At 38.8% G+C, this 24,560-nt stretch overlaps 1 protein-coding gene across 1 annotated transcript in view; it reads left to right on the forward strand.

The window, feature by feature from the left end:
* LOC110052324 (oxysterol-binding protein 2-like) overlaps positions 1-24,560 on the forward strand; it is a 158,326-nt gene that overhangs the window by 88,670 nt on the left and 45,096 nt on the right. Inside the window, exons 11-12 of the mRNA XM_089283800.1 lie at positions 7,524-7,607; positions 13,174-13,234. Coding sequence (XP_089139926.1) covers positions 7,524-7,607; positions 13,174-13,234 — 145 coding nt within the window. The remainder of the gene's footprint in view (positions 1-7,523; positions 7,608-13,173; positions 13,235-24,560) is intronic.

The raw sequence follows: 24,560 nt of genomic DNA on the forward strand, positions 1-24,560 counted from the left end.
GATCACTTTATTTGCCCAATGCCCGCATTATCTGTGCTATTTTTCTCTATAATTGAATGCAGTGTATTGACTGTTTTAATCTTTTATTGCAAAGATATGTTACAAAAGGTAACGATGCAAAGAACCCAGCAATTCTCAGCTTTTTCGTTGTTACCAAAAGAACCCAGTTAAATGCAGCGCATGCATAGTAAGTCAAAAACTTGCAATTAAATGAAAAATTCCTTTCTCGAAAATACGCCTTTTTCTCGAGAACCACTCATTAGAATTTCATGAAATTTGGCACAAAAATACTTTAGGAAATAAGTAACTGGAGTACTGAAAAAAATTGAACTTTAGCAAAGGAAATTCTGGATATTCCAGTGAACCTTCAACAAGGGATAATTAAAGATCTCTCTGTGAAATTATTATAAAAATGGTGTTAACTTGTGAGTATCGTTACAAGCTTGCTGCCTGCAAATTATAAAGAAAATCTAATGACTAGATTTTCTACAAAATCAACAAAAGCGATTTTAAAGGCCCGTTTATATTTGTTCATGTTGCCATGGCAATGGTACATACATCAGCTCACTTTACAGATACTTATCATCTTTAACAGTTACTGTACACGGTATATGCTAATTTTTTCCCAATCAAACGGAAAGAGTAAGTAGAAAGCAAAGTTATCAGAGACTGTTGTGGAAATATTAGTTTCTACTATTGATGACACCTCTTAGATATTTACTGGTAGTGTGATTTTAAACTATATAGCATGCTGAATGACGGTAGGTTCCCATATTTTCCTCTCACCCAAAAAGAAAAATGAGTTAAAATCATCAAAATTTAATGATAACAGAAAAGTCTGTGATGCTTATTCTAAGAGGCTACATAAAAAGTACACCCGGCCGAATTCCAGACAATGCTTCTATTAATGGTGAAAACTTGAAGTGAAAAAAAATCAGCAATCAGGAAAATTTTACTTCCTCCAGCATATCAAGCTACACAAAAATGGTGTGTACCAATATTCGCACTTTCCTTAAAACGTTAGCAAGTCACCAAATTTACTTTCTTTGAGTAACTATGTTAGCATGACTGCTAATTTAACCACATTTACTTTCCTTTGTACATCAGTACATTTGGATGGTCGCATATTTCACCAAATTTACTTCAGTTCCTTAGTGCCTTAGTACATTTCTTTGACCCTTCTTTCAGTTCAAAGCTTTCTTTAGTACGTTAATACAACCCCTGTTTCAAAGCTTTCTTTGGTATGTTAGTACAACCCTTGTTTTAATGAAAACTTTCCTTAGTACGTTAGTTCTACGCTTGTTTCCATTTAAAACTTTCTATTGCATTCATAACTGCATGGAAACAACAGAAATAACACTTAAATTTTATTTAGATTTTTCGGCAAATGCGTCAAGTACTTAGTACAGGAAAAATTGAAATAACCTTTTCCTATTCTGTGCTTGGTATGATCTAGATGTGTGATCTTAGAACCATAGAGTTCATTTTGTAATGAATGCATTCAGGCTTAGAGTTGAATAAAAACTTCTACAACAGACCGAAAACTGTTGGTAACCATGGTAACATGTCACCGTTTTATATGAATGTGCAAGAGAAGAAGTACAAAGTGATCGGTGGTAAACACAGAGCAAGTGCTCTACGAAAACTCCTATGGTAACACAAGGTTCATAAAACGGGCATCAGTTGTAAATTTGTGCTGATTTTGTGTTTGGGTAATGCACCTTCATTTCAGCAATACTTTATAACCATTAAATGAAAGAGGACAAAAGGCATCCTAGCAATTGTGGCACGAACAGGAGGAGCAGGCAGCACTGATTCTTCTACTGGATCTCCGAAGTAGCTGCACAGGAGAAGGATCCTCTGTTGTGCTTGGCAACACAGACTCGGGTGGCTCAGCAGAGGAGCAGGCAGCACTTACAGGGCATACGGGGGCACTGCTGGTACTATGCTCTTCATGATCCGCTGCACATGAGATGGAGTCGGCTACTGGAACATCGTCAGGGACTTCATCACTTTGGGACTGAAAAGACTCTCCAGTAGCGCAAAGATGACAACTGTTTCTCCGAAGTGTTCCACCTTTCTCAGTGGCTACCAGGTATGAACGTGGGGTATCTGCCACATGTTGGACAATGCCTGGCATCCAGGTACCACTAGCTGGATTGAAGACTCGAATGTGATTTTCTGGGAGCAACGAATGAAGTGGCTGCCGGGCTGTTTCATCATTTTGCACCTTCTGCTTGTCTTGTCTGAGTTGCAGTTTCACGTTGATGTCTCCATCTGCAGAGATTGAGGGCTTTGACACAGCTGGTAGATTTGTCTGATATACTTGGCCATTCAAAAGCTCTGCAGGGGAAGGTAAATCATGACCGAGGGGGGTACTACAGAGAGAAAGCATAGCCAAATGAGAGTCCTAACCAGATTCCTTACACTTGTGCAAAAGATCCTTCACAGTCTGCATTGTCCTCTCACTAAAACCATTGGACTGAGGATATGGGGGCCTGGATGTGACGTGAGTAAATCCATAGCTACGACTGAACTCTTGGAAGGCAGCAGATGTATACTGTAAGCCATTGTCTGTTACCAGTTTACTTGGGATCCCATGTTTTTCGAAGACAGATTTCAGATGTGCAATGACTGCAGGTGACTGGATGCTAGTGAGCTTTTTTACCACAGGAAACTTACTATAGTAGTCAATGACTAACAAGTAGTTGGCATTGTTCCAGTAGAATATATCAGAGCCTAAGGTGTGTCATGGCTTCTGCGGCACATCATGAGGCAGCAAAGGTTCCTTGACATTCAACTTCTGGTCACACTGGCATGGGCGCAGCTCTTAACCAGCTCTTCAATATCATGGTTGATGTTTGCCCAGAATACTGATCCCTTTGCCCTGAGCTTGCATTTCTCAGCACCCTGATGGGCATAATGTAGCTGTTTCAGGACATGAGATTGAAGAGACCCAGGGATTACAATACGCGTGCCCTTCAGGATCAGGCCATCAGCTACGTTAAGCTCATCACAATAGTTCCAGTAAGCATGAAGATAGGCAGAGCAGTTAGATCTCTTTTCAGGCCATCCATGCTTAACGATTTCACGCAGGGCTGATAAGGTTGTATCTGTATCAGTTTCTTCTCTTATCTGGGCCACTCTTGTTGGGCTTGCATTAAGATGAAGATGGACCTCGTGTACAGATACATCAGGCCCTCTTACATCTTTACCATAACATGAGCTGATTCTTGAATGAGCGTCAGCAACAGGTATGTCCTTTCCGGGGACATATTTGATTTGTGTGTCGTACTTCTGTATGGGCAGCATCATCCTAGCGATGCGGGGTGGTGCACTTGACAGATACTTTTTGAAGATAGCTTCTAGCGGCTTGTGGTCAGATTCCACAACAACGGGCCGGCCATAGGCATAATAATGGAACTTCTCCAAACCAAACAGGACAGCGAACATTTCCCTCTCAATGTTGGAGTAGCAACTCTCAGTTGTGGTCAACAACTTGCTAGCGCACTCCACTGGACCGTTGGCTTGTAGAAGAACAGCACTTAAACCCCTCAATGAGGCATCCACCTGAATGGTTACGGGCTGGGTACTGTCAAAGTACTGCAATGAGGTAGGGGTCCTGATTGACTTCTTGATGCGGTCTATGGCAGACTGATGTTCAGGACTCCAGACAAATTCACTTGTTTTCTTGGTGAGTGCCCAGAGACTAGCTGCCATGTATGCCAAGTTATGAATGAAACGACTCAGGAAGTGGACCATCCCAAGGAATGTTTGTAGATCTGCAAGGCTGGTTGAGGGGTCCATAGACATTGTGGAGTCAATCTTCCGTGGATCAGGCTGGAGACCTTCAGCACCTATGATATGGCCAAAGAAGGGAATTCGAGTGCACCTGAATTTACATTTGTGCAGGTTGAAGGGAAGACCAGTCTCACGAGCACACTGAAGAACAGCATGAAGGTTTTCATCATGATCGCTAAAATCACTGTTGTAGCCATACACAACAATGTCATCTGCAATTCCAGTGACACATGGTAAGTCACCAAAGGTTTCGTGCACTTTCCTTTGGAAAATGTCCTGGGCACAAACTAGGCCGAAAGGCAGATGTAAAAATCTGTATGTTCCAAACGGTGAATTAAAGGTTGTCAACGGCGAGCTTTCCTGGGTAAGCTTGATATTCCAGTAACCGCGGTGTGCATCAAGAATCGAGAAGCATTTAGCACCATTAAGTTTAGGTAGAACATCCTCTAGTGTAGGTGTAAAGTAGTGTGGGCTCTTGATAGCACAGTTCAGATTTTTAAGGTCCAGGCAAAGCTGCAGTGCACCAGTGCTCTTTACAAGGGAGTTGACCCAGTCAGCAGGCTCAGTAACTTTTGCTTAGATTTCTTGCTCAACCAATGAATCAATTTCCTTCTTCAAGAGCTCCCTGAGGTCCTCTGGAACTCTTTGTGGAGGGTGCACAACTGGAGGAACAGCAGGATCAACTGTAATGTGATATTCGCTCTGAAAGCAACCAACACCTTGAAAGCAATCCTTGAACTGTTTGAGCACCTGCTCTTCAGCAACTGGATCTCGGTCGCAGATAGGTCAAGGTGGAGTGCTTGGCTTGGAAGCCCCTTCGTGGTTTGTGATACTGAAATTCATAGTTACCAGGTTCAAATCTGTGCATGTTGGCAGACCTAATATGGTTGGACCATCAGCATCAACAATATTGAATGGGCATGATTTACAAGAGCCACCATAATCCAGTTCGAGTACACAAGTGCCATGATGACCAACAGCATGTCCACCAAACGCAGTGATGATGGTGCTAGATGGTGTGAAGCTAGTGGGAATGCCACCAGGGTTACAGGATGCATTTGGGAAGAGCGACTTGTACCTACTCAGAAAGATAATGTTTCCCTCAACCTTACACAAGAGCAGTTTCTTACAGTGATCTGAGACCACTTCTACCTTTAGGAAGGCTTGAGTCTCATTCTTGGTGATCTGATTAACTGACAAGGTATGGAAGTATGGCTGATCTGGAACTTGGCTGTCTTCACTTTGATCACGAGCCTGAAGGCTATGGAAATGCTTCTTTCTATCAGATTTCCCTTTTGAAGGTTTAGGAAGCTTTTGACGACCATGCTTAGTCTTCCCCTTTCTGTCAGACTTCGATAAATGACAGACTTTTCTCCAATGGTTCTCTTTTCCGCATGCACCACATTTTGAACCATAAGCAGGACAAAAAGATTGCTCAGAAATTTCGTGCTCGGTACCGCAACATCCACACAAACAAACGGTGGGGCCGTAGGGCCTGATGGGAGGATCACAATTTAGCGTGTCAACGTGACTTGAAGTACGAGGTGAAATTTCTGTAATTTAGTTACTTGTTACCTCTTCAGTCTGGGCGATATCCAGAGCGGTATCAAGCATTAGAGTGGCGTCCTTGTCTAGGGGCTTGGTTTGGGTACACTTGGAATTAGATCCAAAGATAAGAGCATCGATGATATGCTCATCAGGGCTCGTAAATCGACATTCTTCGACCAGAATTCAAATTTTCTTCACAAATGAATCCACTGTCGTGCCAGGTTCTTGCTTCAGGGTCCTGAGCTTGTACCTTGAGAGCTGAAAGTTGCTCATTGGAGATGAGTAGTTCTCAAAGCGAGTCCAGTAGGTATCGAGTTTCTTCTTCTCCGCGGCAGATAAGGCCCACATGGAAGGTAATTCGATGCCATCATCACCTGAGCAGATGAGAAGGTAGCTCATTTGTTCTTCCGATTTTTCTTTCAGTGGGCCAGAGAAGTAAAATTCGTATCAAGCTTTAAACTTCTTGAAGGCTTGTGGAGTGTCCTGTGAATGCCAATCCATGGTTGGGATTGGTAAACTTGCGAGTTCTGCCATCTTGGTTCCGACGAGCGTAAAACAGGATTAACTATCGGCCTGGTTTGCTGAAGATACAGTAGCGGTGAGCAGTTGACAAATTGACAACCACTCCTGACGCCATGTTGTAGTTGTTAAGGAAACTAGGAGGCATACGGCCAAGGAAAAACACACACTTCAATCACACAAGCACGATGTAGAAAAAGTCACAAGTTGCATTATCAATACTGCTTATATATACCGGGGGCCTAGGAACTAACAAGCGACCGCAGACCAGAAGCCGAGACAGGTTTCTTAGCGATACTACGACAGTTCATAAAAGGGGCACCAGTTGTAGATTTGTGCTGATTTCGTGTATGGAGAAGATAATGCACCTTCATTTCAGCGGTACTCTATAGCCATTAAATGGAAGAGGACAAAAGGCATCCTAACAATTGTGGCATGCATAATTTGCATTCGATGGTAGTTTGGCTCTGTGGTATGATGGTATGAAAGCATAAAAATAATACCCAAATGCAGTCAGCAGGGTAAAATTAAAAAAGTCACAAAATACTGAAAGTCAAAAACATACTGGCTGGGTAAGTCTGAGAAATTATGAAACAGCCATAATATTCACCTTTTGGTGTAATTTCCAGAGGTGAATATAAGAATTGGACTTTCTGATTGGTTAAAAAAGCTCATCATGTGACGCTTTATTCACCCCACTGGAGCTTGGTGACTAAGTTCGCCATCTTTGCCATCTCAGCAAGTAAACATGGCGGACACTTGCTGAATGAAGTTTTCATTTATTCGAAAGGCATCACTCAACTCAGGATATTAGAAAGGATGGAGAATTTTCAAAGTGACCGCTGTCGCCCTTGGACCAAAAATTTTTCCAAGAACTTGTATTCAAGGCATTTAAGAATCATAAACGCAATGGTTACGTTGATCGATCGATTGACTGACATTTATGTTCCTTCAAACTAAAGATACTCATTTTTAGACGATGATGGCAGCTGTGAATGAAGTCAACAACGATAAAACAAAGGAACCGGATGAATTTATTTTCGTAGTTCTTCGCTCATTTGTTTTACTGCCGAACTCGATGAGTAAATTGATTCACAATCAATGTACATGTAAGCTTATTATTAAAATTATGGCAGCACATGTGTATTACGTCTGTGTTTTATGTTTTAGTCTGTTATTTTTTAGTCCTTTATATTCACCTCTGAAAATTATACTAAAACAATTATTCGCCTCAGGCTCAGTGAACTTTGGTGAATATTCACCTTGATTTCATCTTGGTGAATATTCACCAATGTTCACCTCGCCTTTGGCGAATAATTGTTAATTAAAATACTTCAGAGCAATGGTATCTTTTGGATTATCTTGTTTCATTGTTACAAATTGGACAATTTAGTAATTTAAAAGTTATCTTGCTAGGCCAGTCTCTATGACTTTATATTCTTTCCTTACTTTAGACAATTCATTATTTTGTTTCATAGTTTCCTCCTGATTGTGTCTCTGAATTGTTCCTAAAATCTATGTAGGGGCAATTTCAGGGGAATGAATTACAGTACTAAAAGCAAATTAGCTATAGTTTAACTTAATATTATAACAGTCCATTCCTTGGTTGTCGTTTTAGACTCTGCTTACTCTCTACATGTTTCATTGTGTTACAGGTGAAGTTCAAGATGCAAAGGGTCAGGTGAATTATCTTGTTGTTGGAGCTTGGAATACTGGTCTTGAATTACACTCAGCAGATGGTAAAATGACATGCTTGTGCATTAATTTTTAATTTCCTATTAATTGAGTTTGAATATTCCACTTAATGGAATTAACCCATGTTATGGTACTATGCAAAAGTGGCTCTGGCAAGCAAATTGTGAACCTTTGGCAAAAGTTTTCTGATATTTCACTTGATAGAAACATGGAAAACATGTTTTCTATTTCTTTTAGAACATGCCATGACAAAAAGAGAAAACAGCTTGTTTATTTTGATCATCACCATGGAAATTCTCTTTGTTTGCGCCACTGTTACGTCAACAGCTTGTGCTAGTTCTGTGTTTCTATCGAGTTATAGAAACAAAAGTTTTAGCCAATCAGTGCGCATATTTTCTGTGGGCTATTTTCTAAAATATTGCTAATATTAGAGGATCAGGCTTGTTTAGTACAATGAACTGTGAATTGTTACATGCAGTTAACACATTATGCAAGTGAAAAACTTTTGCTGGACTGGTGCAGGAAGTTTGTTCATAGCCTGAAATGTCAGTCCTTGGATGAAGACTGACATGCTTATCAAAGTAGAAATATAGTGTCCACAACCTTGGTATGATTCAACACAAAATAGAATACAGGAGACTGATTACGGAAAGAAGATATTCAGGTATATGTGTTATAATATATATAGAGTGGAACCCCGCCTTATGGCCATCCATTAATACAGCCACCTTGGTATTACAGCCATTTTGTTCTGGCCCAAAGAAAAGCTCAGTGAGTCATTTTTAGTGCAGAGTGCACTATTGGGATAGTTATGGAGGCTGTCTGCTGCTAAGGCGCTATGGTGCTATGGCGTTATGGCCCTATGGCACTAAGGTGTAAACTTTAATGTTTGTTTAATTAATTAATTTCAATTAATTAATTAGTCTAGAGGCAAGGAGGTTGTGGGGGCGGGGTGGGAAAGGTACATGTGTACTCTATACGTAAAACATGTTCCATCACTGTCAGTTAGGTGTGAATATCACAAAGCTATATATTTGTTTCAGTTAACCCCTTGCTCTGCCTGTGGTACCATTCTCTTTAGCACAAAACTAATTTGCTCTAAATGTGTGCGGAGATTAGTTAGCGTTCGTGGCTTCTATATTAGGTGGAGGATACATTGCATATGGAATCACACACAAAAGTTGAGTGGTTTTCCTTATGGTAGAACTCAACATGTAAGACGCATGTGTTCTAGCAGCATTAGTGTTATACACTATCTTTCCATGTGGTATTTTATGTGTCATGTCATGTGACCAAGGACGGCAGTTATTTTTTAGGTAGCACCAATTGTCCCTTTTCATTGCAAAAGTGAAACATTACTGTGGCTGTGTAGCTTTTAGAATTACACAAGGTTCAAATGTGTTGCTTCTCCTTAGTGGCTTGTTTATTTCTTGCCTTAATTGTGTCTGTAAGAGAGACCAAAAAGTTCCCAAGTTAGTGGCTTTAATACTCTGCAAATTGTAAATTTGAGACAGGTAAACCAGTAAAGTGCTCAAATATTGCTGCAGACTCCGTGGCACCTAATGAATGCGTAAATTAAGTTAATCAGTCTCTGAGGAGACTCATTCATATCGGTCAAGTAGCGCTGTTTATCTTCAATACTTTTCATTGGAATGCTTCTCAGCCATCAATATCGTTGTGTGTTAATTTTGAATTGTTTTATTGTTGACAACAAAGGTGGAAACAGAAAAAGAAAGTGGTATTTCGTGACTATCTGATAATTAAATTAGTTCTTGTTCATCGGTGATAAGAAAATGTACATTTTTAGTAAAACAACATCGTTTCTGTTCTGTTTCAATCTTCATCACCACATCAGATATTTGACATTCTTTCATTTATCTCCAAAAAAACAAGCACATCTTCCGTATGTGTTGGAGAAAACAAGGGTTACATATTACATGCTTTTAAAAGGAAAACAAAAGTATCAAGTTACAAAGTTGGCGTGAAGAGCTAAATTGTCACATTTACTGCTTCAATGTATTATTGAATTTAAAATGAACGAAAATCAAGGTAAAACACCAATAGTAATTTGTACGTAATTTTTGGACCTTGAATGAAAATGCAACCTTGAGACACACACACTGCTGAGGGGAAAAGCACTAGCAGACTACCAAGGTAGACAGAAACCGGAAGTGAACCGAGCACGGGTGAGTACTTATGGGACTACCGTGCCAGAGCTATCAATTGCACTCTGCACTATCTGAGATTGTCTCACTAGTCTTATTTAAAGGACCCCTTTAATACAGCCACCCTGTTAATACAGCAAGATTTTTGTGGCCTGTTGGTGACCAGATTAACAGGGCTCCACTGTAATTCAAACGCTGTAAACAAACCAGCACATTGCATACGTGAATTCATGTGACCCAAACACAGCTGTTCTTGTTGTCATTGGACCACCACTGTTTTTCATTTAAATGTTTTTGTTTTTGATAAAAGAAGGAAACAAATATATTCTAAGGCAAGCCAACTTTAGAAACAGGCCGGCAATGCGAACAGTGTCTAGTGCAGGATTGATACTGTGAATTGATAGTTTACATGCAGATATTGTTATGCCCTGAGAACTTTCTTGTGATGGTGGGTTCTAAACATAGGTTTGTATTTTGTTATTATTTATTCCTATTGTTGGGTTGAAAAGCTTTAAAAGTATTGTTAAGTGTTGTTTGCCCCATGCAGACATAAGAAATGGTTTTATTAACAACAGCTCAAGGTCATTGAAAAATAATTGTGTATGCAAAGTGTAGTATCAGGTGCTTTTATACTTTGTTGCTTTTTTATTTCGTTGTTATTTTCCCTTGCCCTCACTAATGTTTCCTGGTTGCCATAGCATGAATATGTCCCAAAATGAACTAACATATATCATACATATGGAAACAGTTATGTCAGAAAAAATGGCAAAGTACTAGCATTAGGAAACATTTCTGACTGATTCTACAGAGTGGAATACCAGCAACAAGGTTCGCCTCACATTCACATGCTTATATAGCTAGAAAATGCACCAGTATTTTTATTTCGTAATTTCCTAATGATGGTTTGTAGTGTTTTGAACTTCCGGGATCAGTGGACATGCAGATGTATGGAGACCCGTACATTGCGCAGAAGGGTTAATCTGTTAATCTGTCAGCCCTATTTATAGAGTTTTCACGTGACGTCATCAAATCCAAAACTAAAGAGCCACCAAAGTGTTTATCCTCATCAGGCATAAGAGGTACTAAAGTTCTATCTGTTTACAACTTTCCAGCTCAATAGTGCCCTTCATTTGGAAACCAGGGCATTTTGAATTTCAAAGTTTAATGGCGGTGCATGACATAAAGCTACGATCATGTTTGTTGAAAAATATGTATTTATCTCATGATTTTTAGCCATTTAAGACATTGTCATATTTGGAAAAGTGCTTTTTCAAGTGTTTATTTGTTCAGTGCAGATAATCATTGCCCCAGATAACCAAAGTAAGTTACACATGTGTTAACACTATTTTCCGGCCACCATATTGGTGTACCAGAAAGGAACACCTACATAGTGGCTCCATACTAGGCTCTGTAATTTGCGCAGAACATTTCGACGAATATCTCAACTTTGGGACAACACACACACCTTAAACTTGGAGAACTGTCTTCTTTATTTGTCTTCAGTAATATCACAATTTCTTGACCTTTCTTGACCTCTTGACCATTTTTTTTGAGCTGATACATTGTGTGAAATTAACATTTTGCTGTTTTCTAAGTGAAATCAACATCCTTGCCGTCACTCGTCAATGTGAAATCAACATTTTAACCTATTTAGACCTGAAATCAACATTGTTGAGCTTATGTGCTGCTTGAAATTAACATTTTGCTGGTTTCTAGGTGAAAGGAACTTTCCTGTAGTGGAATGTTTCACGCACGAGCGTGAAATCAACATTTTTGAGCTTATGTGTAGTGTGAAAGTGACATTTTGCTGGTTTCTAAGTGAAATCAACATCCTTGCCATCATGCATCAAGGTGAAATCAACATTTTAACCATTTTTGACCTGAAATCAACAAAATTGAGCTCATATGTTGCGTGAAGTCCTTGCGGTTGCAGGTAAATGTGAAATCAACATTTTAACTGTCTTTGACCTGAAATCAACATATCTAGCTTGCGCGCTACGTGAAATTAATATTTTGCTGTAATTTGGGTGAAATTAATATCTTTGCGGTCGTGTGTTAACGAGAAATCAGCATTTAATTGTTTTTGACCTGAAATCAATATTTTTTAAGGTTACACATTGTGAGAAATCAACATTTTGCTGTATTTTAAGTGAAATGAATATCAGTTATTCTTTGTGGTCGCGCGCTGACGTGACGACAAATACAAGTTTTTTGCATACGTAATATCTTGAAAATGATGCAAACTTCAGCAATAACACATTTACGTACGTATTTTGCTCAAAAGTGAATTTTGTCAAGAATGATCCAAATTTCGCATGCAGTTTTGTTTAGGTATGTTTAGCAATGTCCTGTAGTTTTTCCGCTAAAGTTTGCTTTGTTTTCGAGATATTGCGCATGCAAAAAACACTTGGTTTTTCCTAGCAGCGTCTTTATATTATACAGAGTACATGACACTGTCTATTTGGACTTATGGCTCAAAGGCATTGCCAATTTCTTCAAATCGCTCCTCAGGAGGAAGAGCTGATGCACCCTTTTAATACTACAACAGCAACTCCTGCTTTCACCCATCTTAGGTTTTGTAGGATTATATAGCAGTGTAGTAAAATGTGTGTGGTTTATTCTGACGAAAACATTTTTCACAGGTATTTTTTTTTAAATCATGAAAATTGCAAAACTTAAGTCTCAAACATTTTAAAGTAACAGTTAGTTATGAGTTTAAGGTTTGCATTGTTGGGTTTGAAGTAAAACTGGTAAAAACTGGTTGTAGATCTGGTGTAAATTCTTGATTGCCTTGATTTTTGCTAGGAAAATAATAAGTAAGCTTTTTTAAACTTGTTCTACATTTGTTGAGCTAGATTACTGTTATTGTTATCACTGTTTAAGTAATTGAGTTTAAAATAAAACAGCTTAATGTGCTCTTTAAGATCTCGTGTGTATTCTTTCAACATAAATGGAACATTTTTGATGAAAGCATGTGCTTTATAAAAGTTCACTTGCATAAGTTTGCAGTTCACAGCAACGCAGAGAATAGATGCCCTCTGTCTGTAGTCATTCAGCTTTTGTATGAGCCATTTGTGACATCTGGGTATAGTTAATATAGGGGAATGTAACTGTCATGCCTTGTAAACTTGAAACAAAGGAGACAATAATAGTTATGTTGGAAGGTCCACTGCCATGAACAACATTTTGTTTTCTGTCTAACCAAAAATGTTTTAATGGTTTTCTCAGAAGTAAACAGTTATTGTGTTGAACAAAAACTAAGTTCTTTGTTAGGCTTCATAACCATTCCCCTCTATAAACTATGATCTGGGGTACCATGCCTCTGTATTTGTTTTGTGTACATGCGTTAAAAAATGCATCTGTTCAGTTTCAATGGCACATTATTTAGTAAGTTCGTGTATATGCAAATGCTGAACATACTGTTAAGTTTAATTGTGTCTTTCAGATAGTATTATGGACCCCGTTGATCTATGGACAGCAAATACCAAGCCACAAGATTCGTCAAGGTACAAGTTCTTATTGCAAGCAGCCCTACACTCTCGTGATTTGAACAGTTTTTGTTCAATAATGCTCTTGCCTAATGGCTCCTGTAATTTTGACGTAATATATCAAACACAAAAGACTGTGTTTCACCATGTTTCCAAACACCGAGAAGAGAGTTGAAAATACAGTGCACAGTGGAGTATTTTTGACGAACTTCGAGGTGTTTGGCAATGTAGTCAAACACTGTCTTGAGTGTTTGATATATCTTCTCAATCGAAACTAAAACTAAGGAGAAAATGGAGAAATAAAATCATAAAAATCTACCAGTGAGGCCAATCACAAAATTGTGCAACTGGAAAATATTGGCTTAAAGTAAAGAAATGGCTTTTTAGCTTCTTGATTTTATGAGGCATTGATAATTTACAGAGTGAAATAATATTTTTGGTGTGTGTTAAATATTTTGCAACTGCTATACAAGACCTGTTTGTTCAAGCATGAGGAAATTGGTGACATGACATCCTTTTGGTCAATTTCAGTAGAAATAATGACCAGACTATAAAGGTTGGCACACACGAAGGGACTAGAACTAGTCCCTGCAACTAGGTGGGGGGACAAGTTCCATTGTGTGAACTGGCCATTTTTACCACAAAATCTGGTCGGAGGGACTAAAATTTAGTCACTGCGACTAGTCCCACAAATTCAAACTGGTTTGAGCTGAATAGGTCACCCTGTAAAAATAAAGATTACTTTACTTTACTTTAAAAGAACCTTGATATCACCTTGGGTTCTGGTTGGTCCATTTCAAATTTGTTAAATTGTGTAGTCATTTGATGGACAAGTTAGGATTATCATGGCAACAGGAGTGTTACACGATAAGTAACACAAGATGCAGAATAATCTACAACCCTTTTTGAGTTATTTTTTTGTAAAAAAAATGCCTTTTAGTCGGCGCGTCAGGTATGTTATGGACGGGTCAATGGATGAGTGAGTGAGAGATGTATGTATGTCACACCAATCAGATTGGATCTACTATAAACAGCCAATCAAATTCTTGTTGTAAAGATAAATGGTATGTGAGAAGATTTGATCCCGACACAGTTTAGAACGGCCATATTTATTTTTCTATAAAAGAGGAGGAAGTATTCAGATATTGGTCTTACTTCGACATTTTCTGTGGGTTAGGCTGAGGATTTAAGTTAGGAACGAGATGAGCCTTGAGGTTTGAAATAGTTTGTGAGTTAGTAGTATGCAAATGCAATGAGATATTTTTATTTTTAGTTACAAAGGTAACTTGATACTTTTGTTTTTCACAAGGAGTAAATTCAATTAGAGGTCATGAATCGTCGCTTCTAGTTCTTAGGACATGTTTTAGAGGAAACAAGACTATTTAGATTAGAAACAGTTCTAACATTTACAATAGTAAGTGCAATTGATGATTGTTTTGTTCTTGCTGCATGCAAATATAACAAGATATTTGTATTTTTTAGTTACAAAGGGTAATTTGACACTCTTGTTTTTCACACGGGAGTAAATTCAATTAGAGCTGACGAATCGTCACCACTCTTTCCCACGAGATGTTTGCTATCTTTAGTTACAAATGGTAACTTAACACTTTCGTTTTTTATATGGGAGTAAATTCAATTAGAGCTGACAAGTTATCGGCTATTGTTCACAGAATATTAAACAAAAAAAAGCTTTCATTTCTGGGCGGTTTTTACGTCTCTGCAGTAGCAGTTTATTTTTATATGATGGGCATTTTATGACATTCTTTTCAGTCCGATATTTTTAAAGGTAAAAAGTATCAAAACTGCTCAAATGTTCTTTGAAGACTGCATGGCTTCAAGTTAAGGTGCAATTTAATTAAATCAGACTTTCAATGTGTCAGAGAGGTTTTTTTTCTCTTTCTTTCTATTTTCGGTGAAGTAGTGTTGTGTTGTGTTGTGTAAAAAGGGTAAACTTACGACTCATGTAAATGCGAAAAGGTCTCTTAACTTGAGTATTTTTGAGCAAAAATTCCTCTTGGGGGTTGGAAGGGCTATGTGATTGGTGAGTGAGGGAGTTATGCATATGCATGTGTCACACCAATCACAGTGCGGGTTGTATCAAAGAACGAATCAAAGAAAAAAAATAAGATGGTATCTACATTAATCTGGAGACGTGTCAGATTACTGTAGTTTGTTCAGTCAAACATTTTATGGCTTACTATTTAGCTATCTTACCATTACCGATGTAACATCGTATGTACATCATAAATTCCCAGTTTCTTTCTGGCTGTACATCGCAACCAAAAAAACTTGTCAAATTAACAAAATCTTTATTGTAAATAGTTCCATGAATGCTCCTATCTCCGGGACTCCACAAAAAATAACTCTTGCACGTCTTGTGTGCCTATGTTTTGGGCAACAGTCAACAAGAAATTATGTAATGCTTTGTCCCTAAATGTACACAGCAGGTCACTTGCTACAGAGCTAGTGGCCATTGCCCAGCTAACCAAGCACCACTTTCAACCAGTGTTCTTTGCACGGCTCTGTGGTTTTTGTTATCTGGGTAACCGCTACACCGGCTAACATGTGTCACTTACACAATAATGAATATATGGGAGATAATTAGTTTGAAAAGGTGAGCCTGCCTCGAACAGAGAAAGATTGAAGAAAGCAATGTGATTACAGCTGAATTTGAACTTTAGTCATCGAGTCTGTTTCGTGACTGTAGGTTATAGTTGGGTTATTATGCTGGTTTTTGCAAGGTTGTCAATGTTTCTTAGACTAGCGTGGTTCAATTTAATGAGGCCTCAAATTCCTTAGTTTGATTGGCCAAAATTGAAGAATTTGAAATGTAGTTGGTCAGGATTTGTGAATCCGTGCATAGTCACAAACCAACCCAGTGGAAATCAATTCCGCGGCACCACAAAAGAACTGTGTATTGTTAATGCAAGATGATTTATGTCCTTTTTCATAATATAAGCCAAGAAATTTCGGAGATATGATTGGTTGATAGCATCACTATTTCTGCGTAATAGCAGGATAACGGCAAAACACTGATGGTATAACAAGGTTGCCATGACAACACTAAACACAATAATGTTGTGTTTTCAAAAAAATGGCAGCAAGGTTCTAGGAAATTTCCGGGGAGGAAATACAAAAGCTCCCCGAAATGCGGTAAACAAATATATAGTCGAAACTTCTAAGACGTGGATGAATGTTTGGAAGTCATGGGCAGAATGCAAGGGTCTTACCGATGACATTGTTATGACGAAGCTAAAGAACTGGACAAATGTCTCTCGCGATTTTTGCCGAAGTTCGCAAAAGCGATGGCTCTGACTGTAAGCCAGACAGTCTAAGGGTTATGTTAGCTGCCCAAACAAAATGACAGCAAAATATCCATAGCAAAGGACCAAGAATTCATCAAGTACAGACAGGTCCTAGAGGGCAAAGCAAGAGCTCTTTGCAAAAAGGCCGTGGAAATGACCAAATGCAACAAAAGCACTTTCCGTTCAAGATGAGGAGCAACTATGGAAAAACCATGTACTTGGCAAACAAACTCCAAAGTCACTCCTTTATACTCTGCGGTATCTGCTCACCCTTCATTTTGATCTTCGTAGTGAAGAAGAAATGCGAAACAGTGGCCCATTTTATCTCACCATTATTGAAAATCCAAAATCCAAAGTGTGGTACAAGAAACAGAGGATGGGTGTCAATAAGATCGACTCCTTCATGAAAAACATGGCCTTGGAAGTGGAATTGGATGTACTGGGAGAAGCTTACCGGCCCGTTCCTTATCTTAATTTGTGGTTTCGCTTCACCGCTGAAGTGACTGCAAAAACAGTGATTTCAAAATTACTTTCATTGAATTATTTTATGTTATTTGCCTTGAATGGTTTGAACTGGTTTCACAAAAAAACTGCCAATCAATTTTATTTTCATTTACATAAAAAAATTGTTCTGAATGCCGATCCCTGTGTTTTTTCAACCGTAACGAGATAAAGGTCTCTTGTACGTTACCGAAAATTTCTCAGCTTCTATTATAAACAAATAATAGCATGACCCATATGTGGTATTTTGCAATAATACCTGCTTGTAATATTTGAAACTTTTCCAAATACCACTCGCTGCTTCGCGGCTCGTATTTTGGACAGTTTTGAAATAGCACTCGCAGTATTATTGCCAAATACCACTACAAGTCATGCTATTACCTCTACATATACAATGACTTAAGGATCATTTAGCAAATTAATCTTTCCTCGCCAGACAACCTCCATTTAAACGTATCATTTTGCATTTAACGTCACAATCGCAGCTAAATAACCCTGTAAATCAAAAACTTCATGCAAAAGCTAAATGGGTTTAGCCTTGAGATTGCAAAGATACAATTAGGTAACCAAATATACTTGGAAGATCGGTAATTTCTGTATTACAGAAAATGCTGCCGATGGAGTGTCTGCTCACAATGGCTCATGGTTGATTGTGACCCTTTAATTAAAATTTACCTTCCATACTGTAATAATATTATGAGTGTCTGGTGTTCTTTTTTTATGTCTGTCATTTTGGGAATCCATGATTGTTTGAATTGATTGATGAATATTGGGGTAGACAGATACTGACTTTGGAGTTTGTTCGCCTAGTACATGGTTTTTCCATAGCTGCTCTTCATCTTGAACGGTAAGTGCTTTTGTTGCATTTGGTCATTTCCGTGGCCTTTTTTGCATTTGGTCATTTCCATGGCCTTTTTTGCAAAGAGCTCAAGTTGATCAGTTATTCCTTGTTGGAACCTAGAGCGAGGGTTCGCATTTGATCAGTTTCCATGTCACAGTGAAACCTCTATTAAGTGGACACCCTTAGGACCTTCCCAAGTGTCCACTTAATAGAGGGTGTCCGCTTAATAAAGGTTTATAACAATTGCACAATGTTTGTTAACAATTAACATTCAACGGTTCCTCTGTACTGTAATAAAGTTCCAGGTTGTTAACGAAGCTATCCAGCATTCAAGTTCATCAGCTTTCATTACGAACTTTAATTTGTTTGTAATAGTGCCTGTAACGGCACCTGTGTGCCTTTTGCGTCACGTCTGTCATGTTTGCGTGACAATTCGAGTTTGCATCAGTACTTACGTAATTACTTCCCAGCATGCCTTTTGTTAGTTTTAGTGGTTTCGACCACGCGGTGCCCTTGTGCCCGGAAAGGCGTAAGTTTTCTGTCGTTTCTCGTGTTGTATTTTCCCCCTTTTTTGTTCTCTACCGCTCACGGCGTTATGTTATTTCAGTTTTGACAGTTTTACTCTGGAATTAAAGTTGTTCAAGCCACATGGGCCTTTGTTGTTTCTTTCACAAGCACCCTCGCCAGTACAATGCCCCTTCCACACAGTAATGGTAATACAGGTACATTTAATAGACTATTTCAGGGATGTAATCCAATGCCACATTGCCAATTCAGTCCGGTGTCCGCTTAATAGAGGTGTCCGCTGAATAGGGGTTCATATATAAAGAGGAATATAACACGTTAATTTCAGGACCAGGCTAAGTGTCCGCTTAATAGAGGGTGTCCGCTTAATTTGGGGTCTGCTTTATAGAGGTTTCACTGTATAATGGCTGACTGCAACAGGGTCAATCTTGTTGACATGCATAACATGTTTTGGATGCCATGACTGTCCTAAAAATAAATTTTAAGAATTACTTTTTGAATCTAGGATTTGTTTGAGTTTCACAATTTATTCTTCAGCTATGAGTTTACAATAACACGTCTCATTTGCTTCCTTTTGAAATGACATCTTTGAATAGATTATACATCAGTTTGTCAAAAATAAGTTTGACGATGGGCATGTATTTGCCCAGATGTCTAGCATTCTTCTCGGCTATCCTTTGTATTCATCATCTCTAACGTCATCAATTATTTGGAGGATGACCTTGTTGGAATTCAGGATTGGCATTTTCTGTCATGGCAAAAACGACAAAAAAAATAAAAACTGGAAAAAATTAACTTCAAATAGTTGTAAGCACTCTCAAGATGTATATTCTGCAACGAAAAATCCCATTGGTAGTTTTGTCCTTCATCATGCATAATGTACTGAAAGATCAGAGACGTGTTCCGCTGTTGTAATTGACTCATTCATTCATTCTGTTTATTTGCCTTTTTACCTAATATAGTAATTATTTGTATATGTTTCAATGTAGGGCGAGGTGACCTCTAGAAACCACCAGGCTTTTAGTTGAGGCCACCTCGTACGTGACAATATGGTTACACAGATAGTGCTACAGTGTGCAGCTTTGCCAGTTCAGTAATTTATTTGTTACTCCTGAAAGAGGTCTAAAAGAACACAGCGTTGATTTTCTCTTTCATCGTTCAAAGACTTTTCAATGTCTATGGCATTCATGGTCTAAATCAAAGTGGCTAGGAGCCACTCAACTTGGAAAATAGGTCATCTGTAGAGGGTGACAATTTTGATGCCACTGACTTGAGGTTTTAAATTTAAAGCCCACTGGCAAAACGCGATGGTAAGAAAATACACAAGGAGATTTAACACGATTGAAAACATTGATGAAGCTATTAGTGATCCTCATCCGCGTCAATTATAAAGAAAGTATGGCTTCTTGTCCGATCAGCAAAGCAAGTATAATCGGATTCTCATTTTCATTCCTATTTTTTCATTCTTTATTTTCCCAGGCGATATCAGTGATTTTTTTCTTTCTTTGTCACCTTTTGAGAGATCTTAGAAATCAAAAAAATTATCCAACGTAGAGTCATAATACCACAAGGACAGCACCCGCCTGGCATTTTGTCTGCTCAACAAAGTTAAGCCCTGTTTGGTGGGGTTCCTGCTTGGATGGGTTACCAAATATGAATAGCCTGTGTTGTAATAACTTCTTTTTTTCGTTTTTCTTTTTTTTCTTCCTTTTCCAAGGCAATATGAGTGACTGCTGAACTCCCAGTCTTGTGTTAAGTCTTTTTTTCTATTTATCAACTATTTTGTATGAATCATTTTTCCATGTCCGTATTCATCTTTGAAGTATTTATTTACAATACTAAATAAATAGTGAAATGCTTAGGTTGAATTCTCCTCAATTCTCTTGTCTGTTGATCATCCAAAACTTTTAATCACGGCTTGAATGATAATTCAAAAATTCATACAGCTCATCAATTTTGTGATTTTCAATATCTCCTCAGTTTTCGGCAATCGAGTACGGTTAAACCTGTATAAGTAGACACCTTTGGAAAATGAGCTATTTATATAATAAGCTTCCATATATAAACACGTTAGTGCAAAAATCTATTCAATGTAGATCATTTCTGCGGTAAGATATATTTGCCCAGGAGAGTCTTACATCAATGGCTATGCCAAGACATACAGAGAAAGATCTGTCTTCAATGGTTTTGTCTCCCCAGACTAAATCCATCAGGGGGCCAATAAAGGGTATTGTTTCCAGGAGTAATGCATTACATATCCCTTCATGAATAATTAATCTATTCTTTTGGCACCAGGTTTGTAGGTGATCTAATATCACCTGGAGGGCTATAGCAACCTCATCAGTAGTATTACCAATGGTATAAATGGTAGTGTTGTCAGCATACATGTAAACTTCGCCACTTCTAATGCTGTCTGGAAGATCATTTACATAAGTAATAAAGAGCCTAGGTCCCAACAGGGAACCCTGACGGGGTGTCTACAAAACAAAGACCTAAGACCTAAGACCTAAAGACCCAAAAACGAAGACTTGCTTTTTTACAGGCCTATCAAACTAGAGACAGTCAAACCGGGTCAACGCTTTTCTTCAGACAACAACTGACGTGAAATTAATGGGGTCTTCGTTTTGTAGATAAGGCCGGCTCGAACTACAAAACAAAGACCCTCGCTAAAATGCTTTGTTCATTGTCAGCTGACGTGGAATCAATGGAGTCTTTTTTTTGTAGATAAGGCCGGCTTGAACTACAAAACGAAGACCCCCGCTTAAATGCTTTGTTCGTTGTCATCTGACGTGGAATCAGTGGGTTCTTCGTTTTGTAGATAAGACCAGCTCGAACTACAAAACGAAGACCCTCGCTTAAATGCTTCCTTTGTGTCAGCTGACGCAGAATCAATGGGGTCTTCGTTTTGTAGATAAGGCCGGCTCGAACTACAAAACGAAGACCCTCGCTTAAATGCTTTGTGCGTTGTCATCTGACGTGGAATCAATGGGGTCTTTGTTTTGTAGATAAGGCCGGCTCGAACTACAAAACGAAGACCCTCGCTTAAATGCTTTGTTCGTTGTCATCTGACGAGGAATCAATGGGGTCTTTGTTTTGTAGATAAGGCCAGCTCAAACTACAAAACAAAGACCCTCACTTAAATGCACGAAGACCCCATTGATTCCACGTCAGCTGACACAAAGAAAGCATTTAAGTGAGGGTCTTCGTGTTTTAGTTCGAGCCGGCCTTATCTACAAAACGAAGACCCCATTGATTCCGCGTCAGCTGACACAAAGAAAGCATTTAAGCAAGGGTCTTCGTTTTGTAGTTCGAGCTGGTCTTATCTACAAAACGAAGACCCCACTGATTTCACGTCAGATGACAACGAACAAAGCATTTAAGCGGGTGTCTTCGTTTTGTAGTTCGAGCCGGCCTTATCTACAAAACGAAGACCCCATTGATTTCACATCAGCTGACAACGAACAAAGCATTTTAGCGAGGGTCTTCGTTTTGTAGTTCGAGCCGGCCTTATCTACAAAACAAAGACTCCATTAATTTCACATCAGTTGTTGTCTGAAGAAAAGCGTTGACCCGGTTTGACTGTCTCTGGTTTGGTAGGCCTGTAAAAAAACAAGGCTTCATTTTTGGGTCTTAGGTCTTAGGTCTTAGGTCTTCATTTTGTAGACACCCACCCTGAGGGACCCCAATTTTTACAGGTTTAGATTCCAAAAATGCACCATCTATTTGTGTCAATTGGCTTCTATTTCCTAAATAATCCATCAGCCATATCCACATATCTTCTGACACTCCCAGTGCCTTAAGTTTCTCACCCAGAATGACATGATCTACACAAAAGCTTTCCTAAAGTCAATGAACAAAACGCCTAATTTAAGCCCATCATCCAAGGCTTCTTTCCCCACTTCAGTAAGGTGCAACAAAAGGCTTTCTGTAGAATGACCCTTCCTAAATCCCCATTGTCTGTCAGATAGGAGATTGTGAGAGGTCAAATGATTATCAAAAGATCTACAAACCACCCTTTCCCAAATTTTGCTAGGAATACTTAGGAGTTATATTAAGGTCTATAGTTATTTACATCTAGCCTGTTGCCCTTTTTGAAAACTGCAGTACCTTGGATTTCTTCCAACTGATAGGGAATTGGCAATCTGCTCTCTTTTTCATACAAATTTCAAAGAGCCCTTGTACAACAGAGGACTCACATAACTTAAGGTCTCTAGTCCTGGGGAAATGTGATCCAAACCCATTGCTTTATTTGGGTTGATGGATTTCTGTACAATCTCCTAAACTATGTTCCCCTCCACTGAAAAACTAGACATAGTAGGGCAGACTTTATAAATAAAGTTGGTGGTATCAGGGGTGGGTGGGCCTAAATCCCTGGTCAGATCTAAAGCTATATTTAAAAAGAAATCATTAAAATAATCAGCCTTCTGTTCGCTTCCAGTAATGATGTTTGCATTCTATCTTGTATGGGCCCACATTTTTTGATCTTGCTTTTCCTCAGAATGCGGTTTGTAACCTTCCAAAAATCCCCTGGTGAGTTGGCATTATAGTCTTAGGAAATCGTTACATGTTGTTGTATCTAGGCCAAGAACCGAACAGGGCCTTTTTTCATTTAAACACAGAGCTGCAATTGCCTGGAACTCTTTACCTGACACTGTCAAACAGCTTGAAAACCCTCTTTCTTACAAAAGAACGATAAAATCGATCAAGACCTATGTCAGAGACATCAGTTTCCAAAAGGAATGCTCTGTAAATTATAATAAGAACCCTGAATTTAGGTATTTTTAAATCATTTGATTACTCTTCTTATCGTTATTGTATATAATATTATTTTAGCTTTGTGACAATAATTGTGTTGTAAATTTCTGTTTCTCTTATTTAGACTGTAGTAGTAGGTCCACATCAGCTGTACAGATGCTTATTTTAAACCTACTTATCAAACAAACGTATGTATTATGTACTTGCGTCAGAAATTCAAAGAATAACTGGGCACAGTGCGATCGACTGTAAAATGGCCTTGGACAGTGCAATTTTCAAAACTGGGTGGGGAGACTCTTATATGAAAGGATGGAAATGCGCATCATTTCGGGTACAAATCGAGGATTCTGGTCTCACTTAGGGTTTTGATGACAAAAGGTCACCATTCTTCGCTGTCAAAGTATCTTTTAGGGAGTACTCGAAGAAATAATAGAGGAAATGCTCTCATTTGTTTTCCACTGATCTCTTGAGTACGTGAGTTGGGTCTACAAGTGCATGCGGAATCCTTTCTTGAATAGTGGCTAGTAATCGAACCCATTCCATTTTAAGTGGTATTTTTTAGGAGTTAAATTCAAATTTTCCAATGAGCATCCCTGACCCTCTTATATGGGAGTTTCCCCCCCCCCCCAGGTTCCGAATGTCTAACAAGAAGTGACTCACTGAAGGAGTGATGGAGTGAAATCGTCCCACCACTACAACTTGGAAAAAATAAATATTTTCCAGGTTAAAAATGAAAAACTCAGTTTTATTAAATTGTAACCGAAAACAGCATCACAGTTACTCTCAATATCAGCGAGCATGAGAAAGGAACCACAACTACTGCATGCATTGTTGCAACAACATGATCATGGAACCACATGTACCCTCTGGTCCCAGATGTTTAGTGTCCCACCCCCAACAATTTCTGGCATCTGGTTGAGAGTTGGCCATGGCTGGTATTGAGACTTACACAAACTCGGAAAGCTCAGGGTGGTGAGTATCTTTTTAAATTATTTTGATGTCCTGTCACAACAAGTTGACTCAACTGTCCTTTTTTCAGTTCCCATTTCGAATTGATGCAGGTGATCTGCAGAATAATAAGATGTTTCACCTGACAAGACTTTGTACCATAACGATACCGAAACTGCTTGGCTGTGAAGGAAAAAACATAGATATGGAACGGGTGTGAAAATCATGGACTCCATGGACAAGTCGTTGGAAAAACTCTCTAACCATCATCATGTACATGTTTGACTTCTTTGAACTTGAACTCAAGAGAACACGACCAAGGATGCAAAGCCACAGACCAACAATGGATAACTTTACAATCGCACCTTTGCCACCTTGATGAAACAGAAAGGCATCCATCCTTTTTCCATGGTTGGCAACACCGAAGCCAGTACCAAGGAAGGATTCAATCACATGCACAAAGAACCCA

The sequence above is a fragment of the Orbicella faveolata genome, unplaced genomic scaffold, assembly GCF_042242905.1.
Source record: "Orbicella faveolata isolate gen_17 unplaced genomic scaffold, um_ofav_v1 contig_12, whole genome shotgun sequence".
Lineage (NCBI taxonomy): Eukaryota > Metazoa > Cnidaria > Anthozoa > Scleractinia > Merulinidae > Orbicella > Orbicella faveolata.